The sequence below is a fragment of the Lithobates pipiens genome, unplaced genomic scaffold (genome assembly GCF_037356315.1).
Source record: "Lithobates pipiens isolate NorthernLeopardFrog02 unplaced genomic scaffold, aLitPip1_a1.2 Scaffold_3, whole genome shotgun sequence".
NCBI classification, from domain to species: Eukaryota; Metazoa; Chordata; class Amphibia; order Anura; family Ranidae; genus Lithobates; species Lithobates pipiens.
The window spans coordinates 80,235,268-80,249,775 of record NW_027507790.1 but is presented as its reverse complement, the minus strand read 5'-3'; the positions used below and the strand labels follow the sequence as shown (position 1 = coordinate 80,249,775).

At 41.3% G+C, this 14,508-nt stretch overlaps 1 protein-coding gene across 1 annotated transcript in view; it reads left to right on the top strand.

Annotated features, from left to right (window-relative positions):
- The window catches only part of ABCB9 (ATP binding cassette subfamily B member 9), a 92,663-nt gene extending 78,774 nt beyond the window's left edge, over nt 1–13,889 (top strand). Inside the window, exons 9-12 of the mRNA XM_077461872.1 lie at nt 212–385; nt 5,964–6,123; nt 8,358–8,494; nt 11,423–13,889. Of these exons, the coding sequence (XP_077317998.1) occupies nt 212–385; nt 5,964–6,123; nt 8,358–8,494; nt 11,423–11,680 (729 nt within the window). The 3' untranslated portion in view covers nt 11,681–13,889. The remainder of the gene's footprint in view (nt 1–211; nt 386–5,963; nt 6,124–8,357; nt 8,495–11,422) is intronic.
- Nucleotides 13,890–14,508: the final 619 nt, after the last annotated feature.

Below are 14,508 nucleotides of genomic sequence, written 5' to 3'. Positions count from 1 at the left end.
TTTACCCAAGACTGGCAAATTATTCCAACTGAATCTTGGGTTAGATATTGTGTGAATCTTGGATGAAACCATTGATAAATAGTCCCCTACATTTTACCTGATTTGTTTGAAGTTTTATGAACACAAGGGTAACAGTAAATAAAGAATGCCCATCCATTAAATTAGAAAAAGTCTTACTGACTGTCATATGGGTTATTTTGATGTTCTACAGAACTTGTCTTTCACACTGTATCCTGGGAAAATCACCGCACTGGTGGGACCATCAGGAAGTGGGAAGAGCTCCTGCGTGAATATCTTGGAGAACTTTTATCCTGTGCAGGAAGGAGAAGTCCTCCTGGATGGTCACCCCATCACAATGTATGATCATAAATACCTGCATGCAAAGGTATGTCTTACCCCAATGTTATCATATAATGTGATTTATACCTTTTTAAGGTAAAAATGTAAGTGCACTATTAAAATTAACCCTTCACATGAGCCCTATGTACAAAAAAATTATATTCACCTAATATCTCTGCTGTCAATAAATACTCCAATGAATCATCCAACCAGCATTGTGGTTATAATCTTTGGCTTTCATTCACCAAGCTGACAAAGGTTATAGGAATACAGGTAATGACAGTAGCTGGGCAAATGATAATAACACAGCCAGCTAGTCATGCTAACATTTATAGCATTTTAAAAAAGGAGGTCAACAAGGGCAATCCGCATATCTGTTATCATAGCTTCTCCTTTTAATGAAACTGTTTTTATTGCAAAGGGTCCAGTTTATAAAAACTAGAGAGAGAAACTGTGAATTCAAAGTCGCAGAACATGCGAACAGGCAAATAATTTGTGCGAACGTCCCAAACCCTATTAAAGTCTATGGGACATGAACATGAAAAATCAAAAGTGCTAATTTTAAAGGATTATATGCAAGTTATTGCCATAAAAAGGTTTGTGGGGACATGAGTACTGGCCTAGGGGACATGTATCAATGCAAACAAACGTTTTTAAAACAACCGTTTTTTCAGGAGCGGTGACTTTAACAATGCTTAAAGTGAAACAATAGCAATGAAGTTGTCAGAAACCATGAATCAGACCGAGACAAAAGTACAGTTAAATCACACTTGTTTAATAATAAAAGTAAATAGAACAAACGTATGTCAAAACATAGCCAATCGGAACAGATAGTCAGACAAGCCAGGAAAGTCAGGAATCCAGGAATCAGCGTAGTGGGACAGCAAGCAGGATCTGGAGCCAGAAGGAACATCAGCCAAGTAAGTCTTTAACAGGCATGCAGGAGAGAATCTCTGAAGCTGACCAGGCGAAGGCAGAGATCATCTGGGCTGGACGGCTTAAGAAGAAGGAGAAGGAAGGGCTGAGCCCAGCCCTGATGGAAATATTCCTTTAAATATCGTGCCTGGGGGGTCCCCTTAGTCTACTTGTAAAGTGGCACATCTGTGTGATGTGTACAACAGTGCCGCAGCAAAATGACATTTCTAAAGGAAACCTTTTTATTTAAACTTGCTTGCAGCTGTAATGTATTGCCGAAAATATAGATAAAAAAAATCAAGGAAAATATTGTCATGGGTTCCCCCCCCCCCCCATCCATATAAGGCCCTTCAGATCTGGTATGGATTTTTCCACGCCAAACTTTTTTATAAAAACAGCGTGGGGTCCCACCAAAATCCATACCAGGCCATTTGGGTCTGGCATAGATTTTAGGGGAAACTCCACGGCAATTTTTTTTTTAAATTGGTGTGGCCCCCCCAGAATCCATACCAGGCCCTTACCCAAGCAAGCAGGCCAGAAAAGTAGGGGGATAAGCGAGCGCCCTGCTCCAGAACCATACCAGGCCGCTTGCCCCCAACATGGGGAGGGTGATTTAGGGTCCCCCCAAAACACCTCATCCCCATGTTGATGGGGACAAGGGCCTTGTCCCCACAACCCTGGCCCGGTGGTTGTGAGGGTCTGCAGGTGGGGGGCTTATCGGAATCTGGGAGCCCCCTTTAACAAGGGTGCCCCCAGATCCCACTCCCCCCATGTGAATGGGTAGGGGTACATTGTACCCTTACCCATTCACCAAAAAAAGTGTCAAAAATTAAAAACCACAATAGACAATTTTTGACAATTCCTTTATTGAAAAAAAAAAAAAAAGTGTCCTGCGATGTCCATCCATTTTCAATCACGCAGCCCAACGGACCCAAAAAATAGAAGACAAATGAATAAACTCCGCCTCCATGGGAGGCCTCCCGGTGACTTCTGTCTTTTGGCTGTGAACGCTGTTATATAGGCAAGGGCGGGGCCACCCGCTGATGTAACCGGACGACATCACATGAGAGGGGGAAGGGATCACTCAGTTACATCACTGGGTGGCCCCTCCCTTGCCTATATAACAGCTGTCACAGCCAAGAGACAGCAGTCGGCGGGAGACCTCCCATCGAGGCATAGTTTTTTATTTTTCGATTTTTCGGCTCTGTCGGGTGGCGTGATTGAAGATAGATGCATTTTTTTAAATAAAGGGATTGTCAAAAACTGTCTATTGCGGTTTTTACTTTTTGACATTTTTTTGTGTGAATGGGTAGGGGTACAATGCCCGCTACTCATTCACATAGGGGGAAGGGGCTGCGATCTTGTTAAAGGGTGCTTCCAGATTCTGATAAGCCCCCCCACCCACAGACCCCCATAACCACCGAGCCAGGGTTGGGGGCGCAGCCAGGGTTGGGGGCGCGAGGACCTTGTCCCCATCAACATGGGGACAAGGTCCATTGGGGGGGACTCCAAGTAACCCTCCCCATTTTGAGGGCAAGCGGCCTTGTATGGTTCAGGAGGGGGGGGGGCGCTCGCTCATTCCCCCCCTTTTCTGGCCTGCCAGGCTGCTTTCTCGGATAAGGGTCTGGTATGGATTTTTTGGGGGGATCCCACACCAATTTATTTTTGGCATTTTGGCATGAAGTTTCCCTTAAAATCTAGACCCAAAGGGCCTGGTATGGATTTTGGGGGGACCCCCACACAATTTATTTTTATTATTTTGACGTGGAATTCCCTTTAAAATCTATACCAGACCCAAAGGGCCTGGTATGGATTTTGGAGGGGATCCTGTGCCATTTTTTTTCTTAATTCTGTCATAGGGTTCCCCTAACCACTTCAGTACACCGTATTATATACTCTGCACTGGCACTGTATATATACAGTATATACTAGACTGCCTGTACTGTATATATAGTCTACACTATATATATATATATATACATACACATATATACAGGACAAAATTTCAAGTCCTGAACTACTAGCCAGGCCTCAAGGGTTACGCGCCACTAGTTGCCCCACCCAACCCCTACCCTGCCCCGCCCCTAATCCTAAACACGTCCTTATAAATTATCTCATGAAATTACCCTTAAATGTTTTAATCAAAATTAAGCTATCAATTCAGCCTCACCTGTATCCACCAATGCAGCCTCGCCCGTGTCCACCAATGCACCCTTGCCCTTGCCCGCCAATGCAGCCTGCCCATGTCCACCAATGCAGCCTCACCCGTGTCCACCAATGCACCCTCACCCGTGTCCACCAATGCACCCTCACCCGTGTCCACCAATGCAGCCTCACCCATGTCCACCAATGCAGTCTGCCCATGTTCGTCGTGCTGCCTACCTGTGTCCATCATGCAGGGGAGCAGGAGGAGAAGAAGAGCATTGGTGGCCGGATGATAAGAGCGCCAAAGGACATTACTGGAACAGCTTTAATTTGAATTGCTGTGTGTTCCCGCCGCTCGGCGTCCTGTACAGCCCTGCTCCCTGGCCGGGGAACTTTGATACACATCACTCATCCCGGGTTGGACGGGTGATCTGTCTATCAAATTCCCTGTGACCAGGGGGTGGGGCTGGGTGTTACAGCGAGTGCGGGGAACACTCGGATATTGAAATGAAAGCTGCTAGTGATGTCGCTTATGCTCTGAATCATCCAGCCAGCTCTCTCCTCTCTCCTCCCCTCCACGAGCACTGGGAAAAGGACTCTATTACAACGCGCTGGCCGGCAGTGCTCGCCCCCTCACTCCCAGGCAGCCCTTCCTCACCAGCCCTCAAAATTCACTTGCAAAATGCGAGCAAGTGAGGGTAATTTTTGAGGGCTGTATATATATATATATATATATATATATATATATATATATATATATATATATATTAGGGTTGCACGGATACTGATGCCGAGCATTTGCCTGAGTACTTGCTCCTGATGCCTGACGCAATACTTTTTATATGAAGAGGCGGCTCCCGGAAGTAAGTAGACAGAGCAGAGAGTGAGTCCTGGCAGTGGAGAGCAAGTCCTGGGCTGGTGGCAGCAAAAGGTAAGCTGGCTGGGGGCAGGGGTGTGGGTCGCACTCGCAGCTGTCAGAATCCATGACCCAGGCCATCATATTCGCTAACGAAAGGTTGAGGCTGAGTGCAGGGTGTACCAAGATGGGCGTTGCAGCACTTGTATACTCGAGAAAGTTTGAACTTGACTGTTATGGATTGTCTCTCTCATCATTTCAGTGACACTGCCTGCCCATCAGTTGCACCTATCATTGCCTATAAATGCCACCGATCAGAGCCAGTGTATCGGTGCCCATAAGTGCTACCTATCAGTACCAATAAATGCCACATACAAGTGCCCATCAATCAGTGCCAGCATATCAGTGCTGTAAATTAGTCCCCATCAATCAGTGCCACCTATGAGTGCCCATCAGTGCTACTGTCACATGACATTAACAAAAAAGTATCGGTATCGTGAGTATTTAAAAAAATTATTGGTACTTGTACTCGGTCTTAAAAAAGTGGTATTGGTGCAACACTAATATATATACTGTATATATACTAAACTGCCTGCAAGCCACTAAATAAAATAATCTAGTTCAAGTTCTCCTCCATCCATGTTATTATCACAATATACCTGCCCGCCATGTAAGCGGGCTTATATAGTGTGAGACGTGGACTTAGCCCCCTGAGCCATCCTTGCCTATGGCCAATCATGGCTCTCACAGCAGATCGCGCTGTGATTGGCCAAAGCATGCAGGTCAGGTGCATGCTTTGACAATAAGCAGCTATCAATGCACTGCGATCTCGCAGTGCATTATGGGGCACTCTGCGGCACTCGAATTTGCCGCGAACGCCTCATATGTTTGGTTCGTTTGTGAACAAACGAACATCGGGACCATCCCTATTCTCCAGTGTGAACTCAACCTGAATTTTATATTCTTTGAGAAATAAAATGAGTTTTATTGGTTGTGCCTGTTCCCCTCTATGATTTATCTCTAAAGCTGGAGGAAGTGAAAAGGGAATGCACCTACAGCCAATTCTGTTGACTGGACTTTCTGACTGCCAACTTCTTGTGTAAAAAGGGTTTCCCCACTGTCTGCATATCTTGTGGTTAGTGGACTTTGCTATAAAACAGTAAGACCCACTAGCTAGAATGTCATGGTAAATATCTCAAGCAGTTAAAAGTCATTAGTATGCCTACTGATATTATGCTTTTTTGCATAGTTCCAAATGCAGCAATGGCTCACACAGGCTCTATTGACTCCCGATACTTGCAATCTGATCCTACGGACTGTATTTAATTTGTGTATAGCTAAGTAAAACTTTTTGCTTTTGTATTAATGATATGTTTTACTATTGGAAGTGTAGTCGCTCTAAATCTAAGGGGTAGATCTGAAATGAGTGGAAGCTCTGCTGATTTTATCATCCAATCATATGCAAGCTAAAATGCTGTCTTTGCATGTCCCCCTCGGATCTACAGTGACTTTACTTCCAAGTGCACTTGCAGTGCAAAGTGGATTTTCCTTTAGTAAATAACCCCTACTGCCTCTTTGCCATGAATGGGCAAAGTGGCATTGTTTGTTTATTAATCAAATGTGAATTCTTATAACAGAATTTTGCTCTGCTAGGACATGTGTTTGTGTTATGACTGCCTGCTTTCACTGCTCTGTTTTTATCTGATAGGTATCAATGGTGAGTCAAGAGCCTGTGCTGTTTGCCCGTTCCATTGAGAGTAATATTTCTTATGGACTGAGCTCTGTGCCCCTAGAGATTGTTATTGGTGCATCCAAAAGAGCCAGTGCACATGGCTTTATTACGGAGCTTCAGGATGGATATGACACAGGTATTGTAAATTTCCTTACATAGAAAATCACTCACAAATAGAGATGGAAAGGCCTGGAAAAAAACAGAAAAAATTGGGAAAATGTATTTTTTTTTCCAAAGCCGTTTTCATTTTTTTTTTCCAGAAAATTTTTAAGAAAAAAGTGTGGAATACTGTATGTTCTCTAACAGTGATACATAATATATCTATGGTATTCAAACTATATAACATAGAGATCTTGATGAAAGATTTCTGAGACGTTACAGTATGTAAAGTCTTAAATTATTGAAAGTTCTCTCAGCTGAAGACAAGCAAATCCTGGAATTCAATTCAAGTAACACTGTACTTCTTAATGCAGTTCTCAAACAAGAGAAATATGCATTTTTGCCACTATCGGGCACTGCAGGGGAAAGGCCCCAGCTTGTGGGCTCCATCTTGTACCTCCTACAGTTTTGAGTGGGTGATTGTTGGGATACAGTAGATGAGTTTCTGTCCTCTCAGGACCGGTAAGAGGGTAAATTTGTCTGAAAATGACTGTATTTATCAATGTATAACACGCACAGACGTATAAAACACGCACCCCAATTTTAGGAGGGAAGTTTAAGGAAAAAAAATATGCATTTTAAATAGAGAACTTTGAAGCAAAAGAAGCAACAAATTAGCCTCTAAATTGCCCATCAATGCACCCTGCTCATTGCCCATCTGCAGCCATTAAATTGACCTACAATGCAGCCTGTTCAGTGCCCATCTGCAACCTATATATAAATTGACCAACAATGCAGCCCGTTCAGTGCCCATCTGCAGCCTATAAATTGACCAACAATGCAGCCTGTTCAGTGCCCATCTGCAGCCTCACCTTTCCCATCATTGCAGCCTCGCCAGTGTTAGATTATCCCTGCTGTCTGTGAGGGAAGAGGAAGGGCGAGCGCCACTGAATTACACAGACCCACGATCTCCTATGTACCCGGCGTTCACAGCGACGCCTCCTGGCCCTGCTTATATGATAGACAGAACAGTGGTCCACTGCAGGGCCGTTGCAGTGAGTGACGGAGCGCCGGTTACACAGGACATCACGGCTCTGTAATTCAGCGGCGCTCGCTCCTCTTCCCTCAGGGACAGCAGGGATCGGGGTATAACACGCACCCACGATTTACCCTTGATTTTAAGGGGGAAAAAAGTGCGTCTTATACACTGATAAATATGGTAGTTTCTTTATAACCTTTAAATGATTCCTATTAATGTTCTCCATCATCACAGCATAATATTTTCTTATAGTTTGGTATGTAATTTTTTTCTTTTCCTCTTCTCATGGAAATGGTGAGACCAACATCACGTTTGGAAACATTTTCACAGTGCAATTTCTGCTGAGCGCAAAGCTGCAATTTGAAAATATTGTGAGAAGAAATATTCTTTTCCAAATGCTACAAGAATGACAAAACACACCCTTGCATGCCAGAGGTGCATTAAACACATTAAAAATACGTTATGGTATGAAATGATGAGGACCATAATGAAAGTGCAGTAGTAGCTTTTCACTCAATAGTTCTGAATCTAGGCAAGTTTAGTTTATACAGGTATACCCCACTTTTAAGTATGCAATGGGCTTTATTTACTAAAGCTGGAAAGTACAAAACCAGGCTCACTTCTGCATAGAAACCAATGAGCCTCCAGGTCTTATTACTAAAGCTTAATTGAACAAGCTGAGGTTAGAAGCTCATTGGTTTCTATGCAGAACTGAGCCTTATTTTGCACTTTACAACTTTAGTAAATAAACCCCATTTGTGTACTTAAAAGTGGGGTATGCCTGTATATAGAATAAGCTGCACTTTTATTTCAACATGCTACTTTTATATACAATGCATTTCATGTTCTCAGTGTAACAAAATGACTTTAAATTTGTAAAGCTACGCCACACTGAATTTTTTTTCAATTTTTCCGAATATTTCCATTTTTTCTGGAAAAAAACAGGGAAAAAAGGTTTTCAGGAAATTTTTCATCTCTACTCACAAATACACTTGAATAAAGTCTGAATAAGAATTGATAACAAACAGACAATAGTCTTTAGCTCTATTGGCTTGATCTAACATATAAATTAGCTTGCTTCAAGTGCACAGTGTAAAATTGTGTTATATTATATGGTTGGGGACATGGCTGCCATGATGTTGAACAACAGGGGGTACTTACCGAACAATGGAGATTATACATTTTGAAAACTTTACATTATAATTTTGGTGTGTCTTCTTTCCTTTCATAAGAAACTGGAGAAAAGGGTGCACAGCTTTCTGGAGGTCAGAAGCAGAGGGTGGCTATTGCCAGATCCTTGATCCGGAATCCTAGAGTTCTGATACTGGATGAAGCCACCAGTGCTCTTGATGCAGAGAGTGAGCATGCAGTAAGTTGCAAGTTTGTTTTAATGCTTAATTGGTCCCTTTATCTAGGATTATTACGCAAAAATGTATAGATGCAATAACTAAAGCCAAAGGCCAAACATACAGCAAGTAAAATAAGTGTTGAACATGTCACCATTTTTCTAGGTCATTACATTTTTAAAGGTGCCATTGACATGAAATTTTCACCACATGTCGGTAACAACCCATGCAATCCATAAATACAAAGAAACCAAAACAAATACAGTCAGAAATTAAGTTATGTGTAATATAATGGAATGACACAGGGAAAAAGTATTGAACACATGAAGAAAGGGAGGTGGAAAAAGGCAATGAAAGCCAAGACACCAGCTAAAATCTATCAGTAATTAGAAAGCAATCCTGCCCATTGTCAGTGCAAAATAATATCAGCGAGTTCAGTCTCAACTGATGGCCTATAGAAAGGTGTCTCATTACCAAGGTGTCACAAAAGAAACATCTCATGATGAGTAAAAGCAAAAGACCTTCACAACCTATTGTTGCAAAATCTACTGATGGCAGTGGTTACAGAAAGATTTCTGAACTTCTGATGGCATTGATTACCAAAGGATTTCTAAATGTTCCAGTGAACACTGTTGGGGGCCATAATCTGGAAGTGGAAAAAACATAATTTCACCATAAACTGGCCACGACCAGGTGTTCCTTGCAAGATTTCTGACAGAGGAGTGAAAAGAATTATCAGAGGAGTTTTCCAAGGACCACTTGTGGCGAACTTCAAAAAGACCTGGAATTAGCAGGTACAATTGTTTCAAAGAAAACAATAAGTAATCCACTCAACCACTATGGCCTGTATGCAGGCTCACCACGCAAGACTCCATTGTTGAAGAAAAAGCATGTTGGAGCTCGTTTGTAAAATACTGGGAGAATATATTCCGGTGAGATAAGAGCAAAATTTACCTCTTTGGATGCCATGATACACACCATGTTTGGAGGTGAAATGGCACTGCACATCACCCCAAAAACACCCCCATACCAACAGTGAACTTTGGAGGTGGGAACATCATGGTGTGGGGCTGTTTTGCAGCTTATCATCCTGGCAAACTTCATATCTTTGAAGTAAGAATGATTGGCAAAATGTACCAAGACATTCTTGATAAAAATCTGCTGCCATTTACCAGGATGATGAAGATGAAACGAGGGTGGGCATTTCAGTAAGACAATTGTGCCATAATCCCAAACACAAAGCCAAGGAAACTCTCAACTGGTTTCAAAGAAAGAAAGTAAAGCTGCTAGAATGGCCCAGCCAATCACCTGACTTGAATCCAATAGAAAACCTATGGAAAGAACTAAAGATCAGAGTTCATAGTAGAGGCCCACAGAACCTTCAAGATTTGAAGACTGTTTGTGTGAAGGAATGGGCCAAAATCACACCTGAGCAACTCATGCAACTAGTTTCTCCATACAGGAGGCACCTTGAAGCTGTCATTACCATCAAAGGATTGTGTACGAAGTATTAAATCAATTTCAGTTAGCGTGTTCAATACTTTTTCCCTGTGTCATTACATTTTATTACACATAACTTAATTTCTGAACTTTGTTTTGATTTCTTTGTATGTATGGATTGTTACCGACATGTGGTGAAAATTTACTGTCAATAGCACATTTTGAAATATATTTACCCAGGGCTTTTTTTCTCAGAGAATAGGTGCAGGAACTTTCCCCGTCTGAGTCACGCATTGTCTCTGCCCCCTATCCATCTCTGACCACCGTCCCTTGATTCCACCCCCTACCCACCTACCAGTACTGTCCCGTTTAGAGAATACAGAACCAAGTATCATTTTGTGGTGCTAAATCATTTGAATGGAACATGTTGATGATAAAAAAGAAAAGCAGTAAAATAGATCCCCTGTAGCCAGCAACAATAGAACCCCAGCAATAGATCCCCACACAACAATAGACTCCCCCAGCAACAATGGACTCCACCCCAACAACAATAGATTCCCTGCAGCAACAGTGAACTACCCACAACAAAATATCCACCCAATCAACATTAGACCCACCCCCCCAGCAGCAACAGATTTCCCAGCAGCCAGCATCAATAGATCCTCCAGCAGCCAGTAAAAATTGACCGCTCTCTCTCAACAGTAGATTCCTTCCAGCAACATAAGACCCCCCAGCAACAACAGATTCCCCATCAGCAACAATAGACCCCCACACAAAATCAGATCCCCACCAGTGACAATAGATCCCCCAGCAGCCAACATCAATAGACCCTCTAGCACACCCCACACCCCATGCTATTACATACATTCAGTGCTGGAAGTGCCGGAACTGCGTTCCCCCCGCTGAAAAAAGCCCTGTATTTAACTAGAAAAATGGTGACTTGTTCAAAGCCTATTTTAAATGCTGTATATAACCATGTTATCTGATATTAATTTCTTTGATTGTGATGTCTTTTTTAATGAATTCTACTTAAATTACCAGTGAGCTGTAAAGGAAATGAAAATACGATTAAAAAAAGAAAACATATACTATAGAGCCAATAGCTATAATTCTCTAGCGCTAAGAGCTATAGAAGACGAGCAGTTACAATGGGACTCAAGAGCACCATCTTCATTTGCACATATATTTATTATATTATATTTTATATTTATTTATTTAGATAGATAGATAGATAGAACCCCCAAACATTATATGTATATTTTTAAATCTATCTATCTATCTAAGTAATTTTCGAGCAAAAAAATGCTGATTGTTTTATGTATGTGAGAAATGTCAGAATTTGCCTGGGTGTCAAGTGGTTAACATGTTCATAATTTAACTGTGATTTCTGAAGACTTTTAATCCCAGCATTGCTAATACTGAATAAACATGAGACATGGTGCTTTTGGTGGCGTTTCACACATGTGAACGACAAATAAAAAAAAAAACTGTTGATGATTCACTCTTCACAGATCCAGCAAGCAATGAATAATGATCTGCAGGGTCGTACAGTGCTAATTATAGCACACAGACTGAGCACTGTGGAGAAAGCACACAATATCATTGTTTTAGACAAAGGCACAGTGGTTCAGCAAGGGAGTCACAAAGAGCTGATGGAGGAAGGCGGACTTTATTCCCAGCTCGTTCAACGCCAAGTCTCTGGCCTTGCATCAGAGGAAAAAGATCACATGAGGTCAACACGTCACCAAGAAGAGGGCACAGAAAAATGACGCTGATACAGATCTGGGACTACAGTACTTTGAAGGCTTACCTCAACGTTAAAAATAAAATAGGTCTGTGCATGAATCTACTGGAGATACAAATACCTCAATGTGATCGACACTAGGCATCTGTAAAGATATACAACTCATCTTTATTGTAGTAGCTTGTAGTATTGCAATATACTACAAGCAAATTAAAAAATATAATGTTTTTTACATGTTTTACTACAAGATCATAAATAGCAACAGAAGGCTGCTAAAGTGCATCATAGTTGCATCATATTCAGATCATTGACTTTTTCCAGAGTTATTCAATCTCCCAATCAGGGCTGCTGGCCGTATGCTATGCAGACTTTTTTTTTAATCCTTTATTTTCATTTAAGGGGGAAGAGGAAGGAGAGGTGGGGTGTTAGGGGACTGGAAGGATAGTGGAACCATTATGGACTGGACAGACCATCAAGGCTTGATATTCTGGAGTAAGTAAGGTTAATCCAACAGAACCAGGTTTTATAAAATTGTCCCTCTGTGCTTGAGGAGGCTATAACATCCTCCATGCTTTTGATATCATTCACTTTACTGAGCCAAACACTGATTGGAGGGGGAGTAGTTAGTTTCCAATACAGGAGGATGTAGGCTTTTGCAACATTGAAAAGATAAATCAAGAAAAATGTTTATACCATTTTTCCAACAGGGGTGCTAGGTGGAGGAGTAAAGCCATGGGATCCTCAGTAGACATCTCTCAGTTTCAATGAGATTTCCCTCACCCGGTTTCAAAAGTTCTATAGGAGCGGGCAACTCCAGAATACATGTAAAATAGACCCCGCTTGTTGTTGGCATCATCAGCAAAAAAATATATTTGTATCGTTAGCGTTTGTGCTGGATTCATGTGGTTTTCTTTACCACGTAGACATAATGATGGCTATGTGGTCAGGCTGATTTTAATTTGCAATAAAGACACTTCTGCATGGAGTTTGTATTCTCTTGTAGATCTGATTGGGTTTCTCCAGGTGGCCTTGTTCCTCCTGTAATCCAAACACATACAGGTTAATTGGCATCCATACAAAATGGACATTATGTGTCTGTGTATGATAAAGACTGACGGGAATGCTTCAATGCTCTCTGTAAAGTGCTTTGGAAAATACTAGTAAATAACAGATCCTCCAGAATAATAGCTTTAGTCTCGTGGCAATGTCTGCCAATAAGCAAACAAGGCCTTGTCACTTTACATTTGTTTTATAATATATATCTGTATTTTTATAGCCCATGGGAAAATAAATGCACACATTATCACAACTTACTGTAGATATGTTTAAGGTTGTATTATTTAGTTGTCTTAATAGAACCAAGCAGCAAAGTACTGTATTAAAGCGGAAGTATAAATATAATGGACTACACTATCACGAATGAACGACCTCTAAAATGCTTTGTTGTGATTATTAATAGTTATGTGACTAGAGTCGCACATAAGCCGAAGCCCCCCAAAGACCCAACAGCCATTCATAGACTGGGGAATGAATTGATGGCTTTGTGCCTGAAGGCCTCTATGCAAATTGATAACGGTACTGGAATAATGTAAAAAGCTGCCACAGATGGAGAATACAAGATACTGAAGCACTTTAGTAACACTGGTGCTAGGCAACATGCTGTGTTTAACTAAGACTGAATTCACACTCCTTCGTTTCTGTGTGTTATATTAAAACATGTGGAATCATGCATTTATGTGCATTGTGTTAAGGCAGACAATCTTGAATGGGCTACTAACACACAAGAAAGGACCATAAAATGACATACACAAGCGTGTTACTGTGTATCGTTGTGTGCTGTAGCCTATGTGTGCCAGAACTGTTGGGGTGTCCTTGACAAGGAATGGCACTGCAAAAAGCTAAAGCATATACTGTGCTTTGCAATAACACATGCACTAATTTATCGCAACTTATCACAAAGGTGTGTTTCAGCCCTTTTTGTTTTTTTGTAATGTCGCTACATGGCATATTTGCTTTTTTTTAATTGCCTTTTATCAAAAATGTAAATTAAATTCCTTCCCTTTTGGATTGATTTGCTTCAAGTGTCAAACAAAAGAAGGAGATGTATGCTAACTCTGGAGTAGAATCTTACTGTATGAGTTGGAAATGGTACAATATTATATTATTTATGGCTGAAAAGTAATTTAAAAATGTAGACTTTTGTAGTGAAAAGATGCAAATAAATTTTAGTTTAAAAAAAATAAAATAAAATATTGTGTTGACTTCTGCTTATTTCCATGATTCAGCTTAACACAATTTGGCTCATTCAGTAAGGCCAACTGAAGAATTCTAACCATAATAACCAGTTATTCTTCTTTCGCTGTTTTTATTTAAAGTGGTTATAAAGTCTTACACCAGTGATAGCAACCCTTGGCACCCCAGATGTTTTGGAACTACACTTCCCATGATGCTCAACTACATTGCAGAGTGCATCAGCATCATGGGAAATGTAGTTCTAAAACATCTGGTGTGCCAAGGTTCGCCATCACTGCCTTACACATACCCACCGAAGTGACTTGCCTCAGGTTATACACGGAGATAAAACAAATCCTCCTACATAAGCTGTACCTGTTCCTCTGCCGTAATCACGTTGCTACATTTGAAAATACGCAGATCAATGTTTTTTTCTCAGCAGTAGAAGGCAGGGGAGTCAAGGGAATGGACACACCACCCTCTATAATGCATCATAGGGAAACATACACAACTTGGGCTTTGGGCTATCAATCAGCTGTTGTGTGCTGGGGGGGGGGTGAGGGTGTTAAATATACCATTAAATTAGATTTATTATATCTGTTAGATAACTGCAACAAAAAA